The sequence below is a fragment of the Molothrus aeneus genome, chromosome 3 (genome assembly GCF_037042795.1).
Source record: "Molothrus aeneus isolate 106 chromosome 3, BPBGC_Maene_1.0, whole genome shotgun sequence".
Lineage (NCBI taxonomy): Eukaryota > Metazoa > Chordata > Aves > Passeriformes > Icteridae > Molothrus > Molothrus aeneus.
The window spans coordinates 108259823-108278735 of NC_089648.1; the positions used below are offsets into that span (position 1 = coordinate 108259823).

Consider the following 18913-nt stretch of genomic DNA (forward strand, 5'->3'; position numbering starts at 1 on the left):
TTAATACTTCAGAAGAATGATGTCCTGGTGAGTAAAGGGAAAGCTATTCCAAGGCTGGCTGTGTCCCTACTCCTGTCAGTGACAGCAGGACTCACCCAGGTTACATTTTAAAAAATCTGATAATCATTAACCTCTATGGATGGCATTGACAGAGCTACACAGGCACAGCCCTGACAGTGTTCCCCAGTAACATTTCCAAAGCCAAAGCAAAATGACACTGCAATCTGGTAAAATTCCAGACAGCAAAATCCCCATCTAAATTTCAAATCTATCCAAGCAAAATTGCACGATGCATGTTACTGGATGTATTTAATTGCTGAATTTTATGCTGTTAACAACAGTTTTGCCTTTTTCCCTGTGCCTTTCCACAAACTATAGCTCAAAAAACCCAAAGTGTAGGCACATTCCCACCTTTCCATAATTCTATCCTTACCCTTCAAGACAAAGCAATGAGACACTTAAATCCTGTTGGGATGTGGTGAAAGGAGGAGAAAACACAGACCTTCTTTCCTACCCCACACCATGGGACACAAAGTAGTAGATGATTTATAAAAATTAATACTTAGAAAATTTAACAGTACATTTTCTACTGAAATCTATGGTTCCATTAGGTATTAGGCCATGCTGGGTGTCTTTATAAAATTTATCCCTGCATGGGTCCAGGATGGGGAGATTATGCCAGTATGACCATTAGAGCACCTAGATAAAGCTGGGAGTGTTTATTCACAGGCACAGAGAAGAGTTGGGAACATGGTATTTATTATCTGGACATCAACTATCCTGAACAGGTAATTCCTATTACAAATCATTCATGGAAAATAAAGGCAGCAGCAGGGGGAAGGGAAGACCAGAAAAACAAAGGAGGGCAGGGGTAGGTGAAGATTCAATTTTAGTCAAAAGACAGACATTATTACTTCATTGTTTTTTAACATTCCAGATTTATTCAAAAGACATTATTCTGCATGTATCTTACAGGTCTTAAGACTGGTAAAACACTAGGAATAATGTGATAACCCTAGCAAATGAAGACATGGCTAAAATCATACCAGAGTGATTTTTCTTTTCTTTCAATAAAATTTTGGACATTTCAATCCCATTTTTAACACTGGCCAGAGCTATTCATACCTAGAGCATTTGAAATAGTCCATTGAAGGAACAAAACTTGACAAGATGGATGGAAACAGCAGACTACACTTGATTTCTGCAACTGCTGGCAAAAGCTGCTGGAGAAGTATCTGCACACTTTAGAAATGTTGCATCAGTGACAGATGGAATTTTGCGCTTTAATACTTTGCTTGAAAAGTCTCTTTATCCAACATGAAGTCAGCAAATCGCTGCTGGAGTTCCTTTTCTCTCTCCTGCTGTCGCTGCACATCTTCCTTCAGACACTGTAAGGAAAACATCATCAAACAACCAGTCAGTCAGTCAGTTTTCCACCAGTCACACCCATGAAGATCATCACCAAAGGCTGTATTTTAGTTCCTCCAGAGGAAGAGCTCAGAATTAAGACACAACATTGCTGAAATTACTTACTTTAAATAAAAATGTAAAACAGAGCAGTGGATGTAAAGTATCAAGAATCACAGTTATCTTATTTCAAATGTCAGGTAGCTCACCCTGTTTTTGACAGCAGTTAAGATCAAATGCTTCAAAAGGAGCGACTTCAAATTGGAACCTTGCCATTTACTAAAAACAGGTGCTATTAGCAGCTATCAAGTGATTTAGTATGTTTTAACTGTTATCTTTCAGTAAATCAATTAATCACTTCTGAGTCTGTAGACACATCTATCAGCATTATCTAAATCATATTCACAAAATCAGTTTTAAGAACTGATGCATTTTATCTTTTTTTAGCAAGTAGTTGAGAATATCTAAGCCTCAATGGAAGCCTCTGTTCTGGAGGAAAACCACATTACAATAAAAATTGTGCTCAGGTGAACACTTATTCCTTGGAAAGAAAGGCTGGTGCTGGTTCAAACCTAGGACTGAGTTTTGATTAAAGGTTGTCTCATTAGCTGAATAAAAGGAGAATATCCTGGAGATCCTTAAACTAAGAAAAGTGGCTCCAAGGTAGTGATTTCAGGTATATACCAGCATTTAGTCTGCTGGCTTTTAAGGAAGAAGGAGATTCTAGATAAGTTTTACATTTACCTAAAGCTCTAAGAGTAATTAAAACTGAAACAAACCAAATCAAGAGAGAGATGAAACTTGTGCTGATACGCATTGCAGAAGACTTATAAAATAAACCACACAAGGAAATAAAAAAACCCTAAAGTTAAAGAACACACTGCCAGATTAGTCCCAGCCTCTAATGTGTGTATCACAGAATCTTTGATACTGAAGTAAAAGACAGAGGAATCTGGTAACAGCCAAAAGTATGATTTTAAGAGAGCATTAAAAACTTGATATCAACTCATGCTGTTAAGGTCAGTGTTGGGGAAGATGAAACAGGAAAGCCTTATAAATATGATTGCCTGGCAAAAGATTTTGAGAATATGGAAACTATAAGCAAGATTGAAATGAAAGCAAGCTTTGAGATACCTTAGTTACTGAACAACTGGAAAACAATGGTGTGGCTGGCTGAAGGTAATCCCCTTTTGATGAAACAACACCCTCTGCTTGCAGACAGGTCCAAAAGTCAGAGCAGACCCTACTAGCTTGGCAGAAGGGGTCCAAAGAGGAGTTTTTAGGATTTAAAATGTAACACAGTATGGTAATGTAATGATTCTTATAGGCTGTATGTAAATGCTATAGGATTTGTATCTTGTACTAGATTGCTTAGTGAGAATTAGAATGTTCAACACAGAAGAAGACTTATTGTATTGTAATGGGAACCTCACTCTCTTATCCTCTCATCCTCTCTCTCTCTCTCATCCTCTTTACCACTATCTTTACTTCTCTCAGGCCTGCTCTGAGCTGTGGCTGGCAGCTCCAAGCAGGGCCCTGCACCCACGCCCTCTGCAATAAACCCCAAGTTCCACCACGTGGCTTCAGGGATCTCTCGTCTCCGTCCGTCCCGACTGTCCTACCCCCCGACGCTCCTACAGGTCAGAGCTCGTGCCTTGTAAAAACATCTTTACCACAAGGTGCCTGTGGTGTGACCTCAGGTACTGGATTTTAGAATCTCACCTCCAGTCTCCGAGGGATGGCAGCATCCTCGTGTTTCTTCAGCTCCTCAAAGGTGCGCAGCTCCAGGTGGGCCTGCTCGATCTGGTCCCACAGATCATTCAGCTGCTTGATGAGCCCCATTGCTCGAGACTGGTAACCACCAAGAAGGATCTTCAGCTTCTTCTCCATCTTGGCAGCCCTCTTGGCTTCAGTGGTCATGTGGCCTCTGTTGATCTGCCAGAAGGAACCCAAGAGTTGCTTTAGTTACCCAGAATTCAGAAGTCCAGAGGGGAAAAAATAAGTAAAAATGTATCTGTGGAATGGTGTTGAGTTGATAAAGTTCTTTGATTTCTATTAAAATAATCATATTGCACATTTTACAACTATCTAGACTTCTGGATTAAAATCTTTGTAATAGACATAATCTTGTAATAATAGACATAAAACTGTAATCCAGACAAAATCCATAAATAGACAAGTGGCACAAATTACAAAATTCTGTCACCTGGGACACAACACCAATAACTGAACAGCTCTGTGTTAATATGTTATAAATGTTGTATAAAACATTTATAAATACCAAAGGTAACAGAAGTCTTTGTGTATTTTCCCACCTGGGGTAAAATTATATGGGCACTAAAAGAATGAAATAGCTATCAGAATTTTTAAAGGCATCAAAGAAATCTTTAACACTGAATCCCAATCACAAATGGCCTAAAAATGAAGATTAAATTATATTAAATATTTGGAAGAAATTGTTGCCTGTGAGGGTGGGGAGGCTCTGGCACAGGTTGCCCAGAGAAGCTGTGGCTGCCCCATCCCTGAAAGTGTTCAAGTTTATGGTGGACAGGGCTTGGAGCAACCTGGGATATGGAAGGTGTCCCTGCCATGGCAGGCACTGGAATGAGATGATCTTCACAGTGTCTTCCAGCCCAGGCCATTTTGTGATCCTCTGAAACCAAGAAAGAACAAAGGCCTCCACCACTGAGCACAACTGTGGAGAGGTGTGACAGCTCACATCTCTCAAAAGGGACATAAAGTTCCTTGTTGAGGCTTTTTTAATGATACCTCCTTAAAAAAAATAACCCAACAAAACAAAAATTTTTTTTAGAAAGGACTGTGTGAAGAATGCCAAGCTCAAGAAAAAACTGAACTTCTCATATTTTGATTTTTGCCACACTTAATGATATATTAGTGCACAACATGAAATATGATATGAAAGTTTCTCAAGTATTAAAATATAAAGGCTAATTCAGAACCACAGTGTCTGAGTCACCAATCCTTGCCTCATTTCTTTAAAAATCAAAGCTTTGCTGGTGAATGTTCTCATATACAAAGAAATTACCAATCATCAACCAAAATGCAGCACCTTTTCACTGCTACAATTACTCAATATCTCATTTATTACCAATGAAACAGAACTCCTTTGGGGAGGAGCTAGTGAAGAGGGATCTGCCCTTCACAGTGATAACTACAGTCAGCCATCACAGTCTCACACACCAAGCTACTGCAAAGTGCATTTCATCAGCCCTCCAACTGCACTGAAGTACCCTCTGTTACACAGCTGCAGGTTTCTGTAACGTGCCCTCCTACTCCTTAACAATTTATTCACTCATTTAGAACAGTTTTAGCTGGTGGTGCAGAGATAAACAAAGTGAATGGTCAAGGGAGCAAACTGTTAATGGGTGAGTGAAAGTGAAATTTGACTTTCTGAGCTGTCTAGTTTGCTCCTGGGGAGAGCCATGCAGACTGCTACGCTTTTCAAACTCTGCTGGCAATGTAGACTTAAGCTATGCCCAAGGTGCTTTAAGCATACAGAAAGGCGCCTCTTTTTCAATATTTATATAAATCTAGAGAAAATTAAATAAATAGATTAGGGATTTGTGAGGATACTCTCTGATGGAAAAGTATGAAAGCTTTAAATGTCTTCATTGGTAAATAATATGCTATTACTGCAACAACAAATACAGCTGTGCGGTCAATGAACTATTTTCCAATTACTGTTTCTTGGATGAAAAATGTGTGCTGAGCACCACTGACATTTAGAGATCATGGAATAGATGGATGCACAGGCAAACAGAATTTTGTAACAGAGGCCTAATGTAAGAAAGATCAACTGTCCATGTTGCTCCCAGCATTACAGACAATGTAGAGTATGGCTGGTATGAAATGAAACTCCCATTGCAATGTCGCTCTTCAGAGAAGACTAAAAAAGACCATTTAGAGAAGTTCCACCCTTCTGTCATCCTGAGTGAAGATCTCATTCTCTACTGTGAGGGTGGCGAGGCCCTGGCACAGGTTGCCCAGAGGTGTGTCTGTCCCATCCCTGAAGGCCAGGCTGGATGGAGCTCTGGGCAACCTGGGCTGGTGGAAGGTGTCCCTGCCCATGGCAGGGGGTTGGAAGGAGCTGAGCTTGAAGATCCCTTCAAGCCAAACTATTCTGTGATACCTTGATCTCTCAACAATCTGATTTTCTAACAAAATTTTAAACACTGAGTACCTGAGGGCATAAATAAGAGTTATCAGCACTATCCCCACCATACAGAAAAGAGACTGGATCAGGGCACTGTGGTCACAAGCCCTGAAGTATCCCCATGCTCCAAGTACCACCAGCAGTGGCAGTACTGGCCTGGTCTCACAATTTTACACTCTTCAGGTGGGATTCACTTTGCTTGGCTTTAGACATGAACATCTGGGTTTGTCACAGGAGATCTTTCTGTCATCAGGAGAGAAACTGGCAACTCCAGAGCATGGCTCATCTGATCCAGGGCCTTGGGACAAGATTAAACAGCTCAGTGAAGGACTCTTCACTGATGGTGATGGGAGTACAAACTGTCTGTTCAGACCCTGTTATCCAAGACCAGGTAGATCAACCCCACCCCAAGTGTGTACTATCTGAAAGTGTTAGATATAATAAAGCATTTTAAAATTTAAAGCTTCTAACAAAGCCAGTTCAAGTCTAATACTTATTAGAGTATCAGACCCCAATTATTTAGGCACTCTTGAAATTTTCAGAGAATTTGACTTAATATTTCTGAGTTGGTCTGGATATTGGACTCTTAACTACTAGAGCTCCTTAGGTTATATGTTCCTATATTGCTTTCCTACTCAGTTCTTTGTCCCATCTTGGATTATCATAGGCCCCACTGCTGTGAAAAGACAAGAAAAAGAAAAGAAAAAAGCCTCCCAGGTTTCTAAAACCAGAAATAACAGCCCTTTCTTCCTTCTCTGCTTAGGGAGAAATGTGAACACTCACCACCTTTTCCCCTCCCTCCCAACTACAAAATTTTAGGACCTACTATGAGAAGGTCAAAAGGAGGTCTCAGCTTTTGTAACAAATACTATTTATTAAAAATTGCTGACTGCTGCATTAGTGCCAACAACTGCATATAATTTGAGTTCAAGCTTCATAAAATTTTAAGGCTCAGATACCAAGCTAAAAATTCCAAGCAGTTATGAAGAGGTGTGTTTAAACAGTAGTCTACATTATTTGCTTAAAGCAAAGAAATAGATTTGAGTAAAATCTGACAACCATTTCCCCCTGAACCTAACAGAAAGAGTAAAGATATTTGAAAGATTTCTCCACTTATTTATTTTGTACTGTTCCTTGGCTAGCTTTGGTTCTGCTGACTTTTATACCAGCAACAGCAAAATGAGAACAGCATGTACAGACACGGGGTAAGATGATATATGGTGTTAAGGCAAGTGTGAGAGCCTCATCCCATCCCAAATCTCCAATGTAAAAGCTTCCCTCATGACTTGTAAAGTGGTGTTCAGTTTTCAGTACCGCACTAGAGAACCAAGGAAGAGAAACCAAAACAAGCAGCAGACAAAAGAGCCAAAAGAGCAACAGACATAACCAGAGGTTTATAAAACATGATCTAGAAAAGGGAGACTGACTGGAAAACCAGGGTTTGTTTGATTTGTTTTTCCTCTGCTGAACAAAAAAAGAGAAAAAGAAGACACAACACCCTGCTTTAAATATCCCAAAGTTAATTGTGAAAAATTCATCTGTTCTTACTGCTACTGAGAAAGGAAGAGGGACTTAAATTTGGGAAGGGAATTTTAGATGTTAGTTGTAAGGTTTAACTAAGGACAAGAAAGGACAGAGAAGGACTCCTTATGAGAACAAACATCCACTGGGAAAGATTTAAGAAAAACTGACCCTGAGGAAGGAAGAGCTCAATTGCTTTAAAAACTTCATTTTCAGAATTCTCATCTCACCAGGTCTACTGAGGACACCCCTCCTCAGTTCCAAGGGTTTTTTGCTGTACTGACTGGTTTGTTTTCCTTCCCTTTAATGTGGAGCTTCTGGTAATCCCTGAACAGCATTAAGCTCTCTTGTCTTTTAATTGATCTTCCTAATCACGCTGGATGGATTAAACAAACATGGAAGAAAAACTGCTACATGTTCAGAGCAGAGGCACAGTCAAAGTAAACCAACCTGTTCCGTGACCTTGGAGAATCAACATCATCACAAAGCTGCCTCGCTTGTGCACAGAAATCCTCTGCCAGCTTCAGCCACGCCGGCTGAGCAGAGCACTCCTGGAACATACATAGGACTACTCTAAATGTTACTGCAACTTCCTTCCTCACCTCAGACCCACACATGGCCCTCCCAAATTCAGTTCTGCTGGCAGGAGATGGAGTGACTTAATTGGAATGGCAGGTTTGTGAGCTTGGCTCATGCTGGCTCAGCTGCAGTGTCTGCAGTGAGAGCGCTCAGCTCGACAGCAGCTTGTGCTCCAGGCCAGGCATTTCCAACCACTTCAGGGACAAGAACCCCACACTACAGAATCCTCTGGCCATGCTGGGGTCATCTGCCTTTACAAACTTATGCTGCACCCAACAATAGTATACTTTAAAAGTAAGTCATTAATTTCTCTACTTCAAAATGCTTTTTCAGTTCCAAGCTCTTGGACAAAATTCTCCATTTTTGGCTTGAAACACTGGTTTATCTGTCTAGAGTTTGACCAGGCAAAACTCTCTGTAGAGCCCTGCCTGAGTTACCCCCAAGTTAGTAAAATATAAGTCAACTCTTGGAAACTGAGGCTTGGAGTTAGTATTAAACCAAAATTGCACGTCCAGTGTAGAACAATAAGGCCTCAATTTATTAACCATTAGCTAAGCTCATTGACCAAAACCACTTCACGGGCTTGACACAATTTCACATTTCTGCTGTGGCACTAAAGATCACAGAATCAGAGAATGGGTTGGGTTGGAAGGGACCTGAAAGATCAAATCATTCCAACCCTCCAGCCATGGGCAGGAACACCTTCCACTAGACCAGGCTGCTCCAAGCCCAAATCCAAGCCCAAGCTGGCCTTGAACACCTCACCTCCAGTAAGATGCTCTACTTAATGTACGAGGGAGAATGAGGATCATGAAGTAAAGGTGCTGATCAGGGTCAGAGCAGTCAAAGAGGGACTGAGCTTGTAGCTGGTAAGACATGAAAAAAAAGAAATTCATTCTAATTGACTGGGATCACAGTAAATTTTTTATGGATTCACTTAAAAAAAATCTTCAATTTAAGGCACTGCTGGTAAGCGACTACAACTTCCCAACTGAAACTAGACCAGATGTTCAAAGCTTGCATAGCAATATAAAGCTGCCTTTTCCCAGTTTACTAGGGGAGCCCCAGATAAACTCCTATATTGTACTTTGTCACGTAGATCATGTACCATTATGACTTAGTGATATCTGCAGAACACTGTTCTCTCTACTCACAGCCAAATTTAATGACCCAAGAGCATGCTCCCCCTGAAGTATTGTTCCAGAAATTATAATGACTTGTCTTCAAACACCATGAGTCAGTGTGACTGTTGAGTAAAAACAATACAGGGTATATGAAAAGCAAGTGTTCCTACAGGGGCTCACAGCATCCAGCTAGAACTAGAATAATCTAGGAAAGTTACTGTGTAAGTCAGTAGTCTTTGCTGGTCTACAGCCATGACATTAAAGTTCACTTTGAAGATTTTTATTTGAAAACTGCTTGTAAGACCAGCAGTTTTATGAGTGATACCCATGTATGCTCCCTACAAAGAAAGGAGGTTGTACTGAGGTGGGTGTCAGTCTCTTCTCCCAGGTGACAAATGACAGGATGAGAGGAAATAGCTTCAAATTGCATCAGGGGTGGTTTACACTGGATATTGGGAAAAAATTTTATTATGGAAAGGGTTGCCAAGCATTGGAACAGGCTGAACAGGGGAGAGGTGAAGTCACCATCCCTGTAACTGCTCAAAAAATGTGTGGATATGGCACTTGAGGACATGCTTTAGAGGTGAACAAGATGGTGGTATAAGGTTGATGACTGGACTTGGTGATCTTAGAGGTCTTCCAAATTTAATGATTCAAGGATCCTATCTCAATCACAGCAGAAGCATGTCTAGAAGAGCATAGTTTAGGATGAAAAATTAATTAATTTATTTTTACTAAACTTTTTTGGAAACTCTCTACCACTCATTGGAAAGAAAAGCCTTGCATTAAGATCACAGACAGCAACACCCACCAGAGGCCAAGAGCTTTGATTAAACACAAGCAAACATGGGTCATTGCAGTGTCTGGTGAGGTCAGAGGGCAGCCAGCACAGTGTAATTACCTTCAAACACCACTCCTGCACAATCAGAGTGCCTGCAGTGGCCTCTTCTAGGGGCTGACAAGGTTGTGGAAGCTCAGGCAATAGAGGAGCTGCCAAAGAGCCTGGCTCCCTCTCAGTACAGCAGAAGCTCCATGGTGATCCTGGCAGCACTCAGCTCTGGACAGTGAGGGTGTGCAAAGGCCTTTGCAATGAGAGCTTTGTCAATGCTGACCTTTATTCCTAAGCACACTAAGTTTGCAGATTCTGAACAATCTGACAGTGAAGACCCCTGATGCCTCTCTGCTGTCATCCTCTGGTGCCAACTACATTCCCAACAGACCTTATTAAAAGAAGTGTATTCCACAAATGCAAGACATTAGCACAAAATAAAACATGTGACCATAAAAGCAATGCTACTCAGAATTTTCACCATATTTTAGTTTTGTGAGTAATTTCTCTGTTCCTAGTCCTATAAAATCTCTTATTTTCTATGAGTGCTTTTTGAGTACCAGCACACCTGAAAATGCAAAAGAAACTGCAAAGTTTAGCACATAAACTAGAGAGAAATTAAAATACAAACTCCAATAAACTGAAGTGATACACCCTGCAGCAGAGTGTACCATGCATCCTATAAAACTCCACCTAAGCAAGTTGTTTTTAATCTGAATTAATTCAGGGGACTTGGGCTGCAATTAAAAGCAAACATCAGCACTTTGATAAATGATCACCTTGATGTATCTTGGATACTGCAAAGAATAGTTAATTTACTAGATTTTGCATATACAGTGTATCTTGAACTTTTCCCCTGTAGGCTTTCAATAGCATTTATAATTTAGTAATCAACTGAAATGATAATGATAACTACAACAATTTTAATTAAAGTATTTGTATTCTGCAAGCCAACTTCATTAACTGTCTTCAAAGGAAAAGTAAAGATGGCAGGAGGTTTCTATGTTGTGAACTACAAAGGGAAGCGACTAGCTTGTTAAATAGATGCCTTTACTATCTCATTTTATCTTATAATGTTCCCAGTTTAACATATGTTAGTAGGAACGCTTTTCTTTATAAATGTATTGTTTGGAAGAGGAGGGAGCAAAAGGTATTGCAGAAAACTGAAGCCATTACTCAACACAACTGCAAGCATCAGAAAACTTCAATTTCTGAAATCACTTGCTCTGCAGTGTAGCCTAACCTTGGAAAAATGCTCTGGATTTCTAAAGCTACTGGAAAGATCAGAAAATTCCACAAATCTAAGGTGTACCAGAGCCACAAACACTGAGGTCACAGAGATTCACCTGCACAGACCTGAAACTCCCCATCTGTAATGCAAGGAAGTTCACATACTAATCTTCTAACACTCTTAACCTACATTAAGTAACACATTCAAGGAGTCCAAAACCCTCAAAACAGAGCAATGAAAAGTATTACTAATATACAGCAGTACACTCCAACATCAGAACTACTGATGAGCTGTGCATTACTGATGATGCTTGGACAGGATACCCAGCCAAACAGAAGCTCTCCACAACGGCTCCACTTTGCTTCCTCAAGTCCATCAATAAGAGCACAAATCTGTTTGTGATATCAGCATCCATTTGAGAAAGATAAATGTCATGTCAACATAGAATGCCACGACTAAACCACTCAGGCAGTGAGAACAGGACAATTAGAGGAAGATGAGTGTGTGTCCACACCATCAATCCAGCCAGGAATCTCTGAGTGACGAAGACAGACCCAGAAACAGCTTGGTTTTTCTGCACAGGATCTGCAGGGTGTCAGCAGCCCCATATGGAAGTATTAGACAGTGACTTCCCCATGTGCAGCTGTGCCAAATATCACTACACTCTCATGGTTTTTTCCCTCTAAAAATCTTAGTGCACTAGAAATGGGAAGAAGCAGCCCCCAAAACTGACCAACATCAGTTGCTGCTGCTGGTGTATTCTGTTTCACAATTTCTACTCTTCTCACAAAGACAGCTAAGAGTATGAGCAAGTGTCTTGGGGTACCGAAAGCTGATCTAATATCCCTGTGTTTCATTAAGCTTGCCTGATACTTCCCATTAAAATATCTATTTCAACTGATACTGCTTTCAGACAATTTTAATTGGAAAAACATTAAAATGAAGGTGGGTTTTGTCATTGCTGAGAATGGGGTAGGAAAAAAAAATCTGTGCTTTTTTATTGCATATTCATTTGTTCATTAAACTGCTACGCTTTTTATTTATTGTTTAAGAAATGATTCAGCAGGTGAGCTATGCTTAAAAAACCTTCCTTTTAGGAAGGGCCTTTTAGGGTCAAGTCACAGAGCTGCACTAAACTGCATTTTGCACACACTTGGGAGAGATTTTCAGGTCAAATTTAACTTTGCAGAGTCCACCTGCACTCAACAACAGTGAGTTGTGAGAGGCAGCACAGTGCTCACTACACCTGCAGGCATGGGGCTCTGCCAGCCCCACTGGGGTGGAATTTTGCAACACAGGAAAATGGGAGAGCAGGATTGTGTGTGGAATTGCACTATGAGTCTCATCCAGCAGCACTCTGAGCTCCCAGGGGATGTAGCTACATTAGCCAGAGTCTCATGACTGCAGTGACTGATAACAGACACAGGATGGGTCAGGTTGGAAGGGACCACAGTGGCTCATCTGGTCCAACCTCCCTGCTCAAGCAGGGTCATCCCAGAGCACAGGGCACAGGATTGTGTCCAGACAGTTCTGGAATATCTCCAGTGAGGGAGACTCCACATCCTCTCTGGTCTCTGTTCAACGCTTGGTCACTGCACAGGAAAGAAGTTCTGCCTCCTGTCCAGGTGGAACTTGCTGGGATCAGTCCCTGCCCGTTCCTCTGGTGCCATTGCTGGGCCCTGGAGCAGAGCCTGGGCCCTGCTCTGACCCTCCCTGCACACAGGGACACCCAGGGCTGAGGGCCCCTCTCAGCTGTGCCTCCTCTCCAGGCTGAACAGCCCCAGCTCCCTCAGCCTTTCCTCATCAGGGAGATGCTCCAGTCCCTCCATCATCTTTGCCACCCAGCACTGGAGCCACTCCAGGAGCTCCATGTCTCTCTTGTCCTGAGGAGCCCAGAACTGGACACAGCACCCCAGATGTGCCTCAGCAGGCAGGGCAGAGAGGCAGGATCACTTTTCTAAGCTTGATGGGACACAGCTAACAGAATTTTGTTAAGTGTCTTTCACAGAGTCCCATGCAATGTTGGCAGAAAATAAAACCTTTCTTTTTTTTTTTTTTTTTTGGCAAGACCTCAGATTTGTATTTTGCTTCCTGGGTGACTGTCTTATGACTGCAGAGCAAAGACCATTTAGAACAAACATACATGAGCTTGATAAATGATAAACTTGACCTTACTTTGCTTCAGTATCCTTAATATGCATCCCATCACCAACTACTCATTCAAATATTGGGAAGAGAAGGACAGAAATCAACAGCCCAAGAAAGCCCACACAGAAGTAACCAATTTAGACTGCAGAAACAGTGCACAGGATAAAGGCACAGGGCCACACACCAAACAATTAAGAGAAAACAAAATATTCAAGAGCTACTCATTAAGCAAGTACCATCCACCCTGTGCAGTAAATGAGTCTGTGGAAAAACTAGGCTGCAATCATGAAATTAAAGACTGTCTCAAAAAGCATATGCACAGGCAAATTAAGGCTGTTCGTGCATTCCCTAACTTGGACTGTTTGACTTTGCAACTTTAATAATGCCCTTCTAACGTCGTTTTGGACCTAAGATATTTAAATTTCAAAAGGATTTGTACACAAATTAGGTGCAGCCCTCTGACTTCTGGCACGCTGCCTGCCAGGCCAGGCTGCTGCTGCTGAGCTCCCTCACGGGTTTGGGAAAGCAGAGCAAGTGAGAGTCTGGCAGGCAGCGCTGGGCAGGGCAATGGTGCTCTCTGCTGGGTGAGCAGCAGCACGACAGGGGCTCTGGAGCTCATACTAAAGCCCTACTACCGGGATACACGCAGGTGAGCTGCTCCTGGCCCGGAGCTGGGCTAACAACTGTGGGAGCTGCACCTGGACAACGCCCTTGACTGACAGACTTCACAAAACACACAGTCACGTTGTATTTCATGTGTATGAATCAAGTGAAAATTCAGCTTTTCTGGACTCTAGTTATTTCTGGGGTAGCAGCTGTTTGGGGAGGTTTACTTCTAGCAACAGTAGCTATGTTGATGTTAAATACAGAAAAATTTTGAAAAGTTTCCTTTCACCATGGGGAAAAAATAATATGATTCCTGCATAATTTAGAGAAACTTTTAGGCTAAAGCAGTATTTTAGAAAACATTTATGACTTACTGCAAGTCAGAACAAACATGTTCTGTGGGAAGAAACTGTTTCAGACCAGCTTACTTGTTATTATGAACATTGTCTATTTTTGGTTTTTTGTATGGAGCGTTTGGGTGAAAATCTAGAGAGAGGAATGGGCAAAGGAAATCAGTGTCAAAGGCTCTGACAAAGAAAGTCAAATGGGATCACAAACATCCATTGTTCCCTTTTTTGGAAGGAATCTCTGGAACTGGAAAAAGATGCCAGCCTGGAAAGAATTCAAGACTATCTAACCTTCATGTATGTAATAGTCAGTCAGAAACCAAAATTAAGTTGGAAAGAGAACTTGAGAGGAACTTTGGCACAGAGATATTTTTTTTAAGCATCATTCTCTGAGGTTTCTCCTCATCCTGGCCACAATCAAGTGCAAACTGAGAAAGATCTGATCCACTCACAGCAGAGATTAAGAAAACATCAAAAAATCCACATGTAATTAACAGACAGCAGAACCTCCTGACCTTCTCTCCAGTAGAGAATGGAGTAGATGAGCTGTGCTACAGCCAACAATGCAGAGAGAAACTTTGTGTGGGAATACTCTGTGTGGGGATATTGTAAGGAGGAAGATGAGAGAAGGCGATTTAAGCACCTCAAGAACATCTAAAAACTCCCTAGGAAAACTCCTCAACAACCAACCTTCTCAAATGAATCCTTTCAAAAGACCTGACTGAACTCCTACAAAGGAAAAAAGAACAAAAAAACCACAAGGAAACTCAAAAAAAGGAGGTGCAAAAGGCAGAAAGAAGTGACACTGACCTCGAGTCTCTTTTCAAGTGACTCTATCCTGTCCTTTTTGCTGGCCAAGTTAGCCCTTGTGTAGCGGCTCTGTCCAGGCAGGTACAGCACTTGGCTGTAACATTCTTCCCACACCTGGTTATAAGCTTCACTTGACAGCTCTCCATGCCCCATTCCTTGCTTTACCACCTCCATCTCTTGTGCCAGTAGATCCTGTGCCTGTTGGAAAGGATGAGAGAAGTTGCAGTTACAATACACAGGATACAAGGAAATTTCTCTTCTTTTCAAACCTTCAGTGTGCAATTCATGGGGGCAGCTTTTCTTTTCATACTCAAAGCTCACCATCAGGTTAAGCTAACTATGAAATCGAACACAGATGCTGTGGATTACAAATGAAACCCAGGCTAGAAGGCTCCTCACAGCACAACTATCCCTCACTTCATATAATTTGGCCAAACCTGACATCACTCTGGCGTGGCTAATGAAAGCTGTGGCACAGTGACATACTTCATCTTGCTGCACAAGAACAGAGATAAAAGCAGGGACCTTGAGGGGAGGGAGAACTGTACAGACAGAAGCAGCTGTCCTATGAAACAAAAATCACTTTTCATTTCCTTTTTCTTGCCCTTCTCCACACAACCTGGAAAGTCAAGTCTCAACATTCCCAGGGTGAGCTGTGTAAGTTCTGCTGCAGGAAACACAGCTCTGACTGCAACTAACACTGTTCTGTGGCTGAAGAACTGGTGATATATGAGTACTCTGTTGCTTACAGTTTAGTTTTCAAAGTTTACAATGAACTGAAAAGATTCTTGTTGGTCTCACAACTCTTAATATTTCTGACAAAGAGCCTGGCCCGCAAAACGAAACAGGCACACAAGTCCTTCTGATTTTATTAATAACTAAAAAATTAAAGCATCTTTGCCAGTCTAGACTTCATTGTTTATAAGAACATGTCCATCTCCTCTCTTTCAACAGCATTTACAGGTGCAGCACAAATTTCCCTATCAGCAGTAGCTATCTTACTGCAAGCAGATGTTATGTTTTGTAACTGCACACTGACCAGGTAGAAATTCAGGTATCACCAGATTAGATGATTCCACAGATACTGGGGAAGAGAAAATTAATTATTTGTTCTTGATGGTCAAGACAGATAAAATAGGAGTAACACAACCACACCTGACAAAGCTCAATGTTATAGATTTCAATTAGCCAAGATTAGTACACTGTGAGGAACTACTTAAGGGTATTTACTTGTGACACCAGAAGTGTTTCCCAGCTCCAAGAGCTCAGCACACCCTACCCAGCACCACTGTTAATCCTTGCTAATCCTTCCCAGAAGAGAACTGCACATCAGGAAAAGAAAGGAGTATTTTATGAAAGGGTTTTAGGATGAAGATGTTCTAAAAACAAATGAAGTAAAGCAAAATAAACAAGCCTCAGATGAGATCACAGAGATAGGAAAATTTTCTGGTTTGAACTGGATTTTAGACAAGAGGGAATATTGTGCTGAATGTTAGAGAGCAAGCAGGAGCAGGGATGCAAAAAAACTTCTGCCCATCAGTTAGGAGACAGAACTTCCAGGGACTTTGAAGAAAAGTTTCCAGACAAAAACTACTGGAGCGTGTAATAGTCTCTAAGGGAAGTGATAGCAAACCTGATTCTTGCTGCACTTCAAAACAACCAGAGAAAGCACTCAGAGAACATTCCTAAGGGAACAATCTGACACTGGCAGGGCAGTGAAATTCATGATCTAACTGTATTTTCCATCTTTAACGTCTCCTGGTAAGAGATTTTGAAGTATAATTTTTCATTTCACAGCAAATTGGAAGTACATACTGTTCAGTGTTTCTCCTTTCAGGCTCTACATTCATTGGTCAGATATGGTCAAGGACATGGATTTAAAATCTGCTTGTGTATCTTTAGAGTCATCTTAAAGGTATAAAGGGATTTAGGTGCAGAGATACAACAGGTATTGTCAGAGGACAAGTCTAAAGAGACAGACAACTTGGTGGCACGTGATTTTGCTCTTTTCATTCATTTTTATTCTTTTAGGCATTTGGTCAAAGGTTATTGGCACAGCTTCACAGGTGAAGCTCTTTGAAAGAGCTAAACCACAGAATTGCCTATCTGTCACTTGGCAGCAAAAAGCAACATCTGTAGCTGCTTAAATAAATGAACACCCTGAACTGGAACCCTGGTCCAGAGCAGCTGTTTAACTTGGGATTACAATGCAAAACAGGACACAGTGCCCAGGCTGCCCACTCACTGCAGCCAGCCAGGGCCCAATCTGCCTGCTCAGCACTTCTGGACCAGGTATGGCTGCAAGATCAGCTGCCACAGCCCAGCAGGCTCTGCACCAGCACAGCTTGCCTGGATTGAGCTATTGAGCTTGACAAGCATAATTAAGCAACTTGATTTGCTGCTCCAAGGTACAAGTTGAATACCATTGTCCTATTCAGTCTGCGCTGTTTTGAAGAAAATGCTTTGTGATTCTGGATTAATAAAATTCAGAGGCAGCAGAAGATGGGTATTACACCTGGTTAATGCCTCAATGATTTAACAGCAATTTACAGAGATGGCAAAGTAGAATATGGTACCTGTTGGGGTATTATTCCCCTTACCCTTATTTAAAATGATAAGCAACCACAACACATTCAAATTTGTATCTCATTGACAATGTCTATGGGCAAATACAGCATCCTCATCATTCTGCTGAAAGCCCAGATTAACATCAGCTCACAGAAAGCAGAATGTGCACTTAAATCATCCCTACTTATTAACTTATCCTTACTTAATGCTTGGTAGTGCTGGGTTAATGATCAAATCTGATTATCTGAGAGGTCTTTCCAACCCCAACAACTCCATGACTACAGCCCTTCATACAACCCTCTGGAGACCTCCCAACTCAATTCTGTGTAGGCTTTTTCCTCCAATATTACAGAACTATGCCCTAAGGAGACTTTAGGTCTCCTCAGGCCACACAATTCTCACCTTCTTGAGATCCTCTTTGGAGAACTTCTCATAAGGATTTTGTTCCAAGTAAGCCATGTGCTCAGCATTGTTGCTTCCAAATCCTGGGCCTTTGCCTTTCTTACCAGTAAACTGTTCTCCAAATGGATGATGTAAAAGATCAAAATGAAGCATGGTAATCATCTCTTTCTTTATGAGTTCTTCACTTTTCTGCAAGTCTGTTAGGGGTGGTTCCACATTTAAGGGTCTCAGTATTGTTTCGTTGACCTGTCCAGGAATAAAAAAAGTTTGTAAATATAATATACACCAAAGATAATATTAAATTCATGTATCTCCACTCAAGTATAAATTTTATGTATCAGCTAAACCCCACAGCAGAGGTGCCAGAACCCTTGTGACACATGCAGCAATCTCAACATCTGTGCAGATGAAATACCACATAGCAACTCTGTGGGGGAAGCTTCATGAAAATCAGCATAGTCAAAGATTTCACTCTCTCATGATTTCCTTTGACTGTATTCCTCCTATAATGGTTAAAGCCTTTATTTTTAATTTTTGTCCCTTAACAGTGAATTTTGTTTCCACTTACTTCTGAGGGCCGTGGTAGATTCTTCTGCACAGCTTTGTGCATTCTCTTCAGCTCCTTGGCACGCTCTGCTTCTCGGAGAGCCTAAACAAACAAGCCAAGTGTTACTGCAGCCACTGTAGCTCAGATGCTGCCTAGGAATGTATGTGATATAAAAACTAATTGATTATTGAAGCAAAGATTCCTTCCAGTATATAGACTTCATGTTAGTAAGCCAGAGCTAAATAATGTGATGACAACGTAATTCACTGCCTCTAAAGTGAATGGGAAGAGCACAGCAGATTAACTCTTAACAGAAAAAAGATCTTCCGAAGTCATTTCCAGGCATCAAATTCTCCTTCAATCTCAACTGCAGCAAGATTTTGTTCTTTACACATTTCTCTATGTGTGACAGCTGCTCTAATTCTTCAGACATTAAATCCACCAGGAAAAGAAAGACTCTTAAATTAGCAGCCATGACTCTGTTTCTCATCTTCAATGACTTAAAGTACATATTTCACTAAAGCAATACTTGTTAAAGTGGAAAAACATGAGATTTCTCTTTACAATACACTTTCAAGCAATAAATAACATGAAAAGCCAGTGTTGTCAGGAACTTCAGG

The 18913-nt window shown here is 41.2% G+C and overlaps 1 protein-coding gene across 1 annotated transcript in view; it reads right to left on the bottom strand.

The window, feature by feature from the left end:
- Positions 1-742: 742 nt before the first annotated feature.
- Positions 743-18913, bottom strand: part of CDC5L (cell division cycle 5 like) — a 31838-nt gene continuing 13667 nt past the window's right edge. Inside the window, exons 12-16 of the mRNA XM_066547593.1 lie at positions 18315-18395; positions 17747-17992; positions 14777-14974; positions 3130-3342; positions 743-1388 (exon numbers count right to left, since the gene is read on the bottom strand). Of these exons, the coding sequence (XP_066403690.1) occupies positions 1284-1388; positions 3130-3342; positions 14777-14974; positions 17747-17992; positions 18315-18395 (843 nt within the window). The 3' untranslated portion in view covers positions 743-1283. The remainder of the gene's footprint in view (positions 1389-3129; positions 3343-14776; positions 14975-17746; positions 17993-18314; positions 18396-18913) is intronic.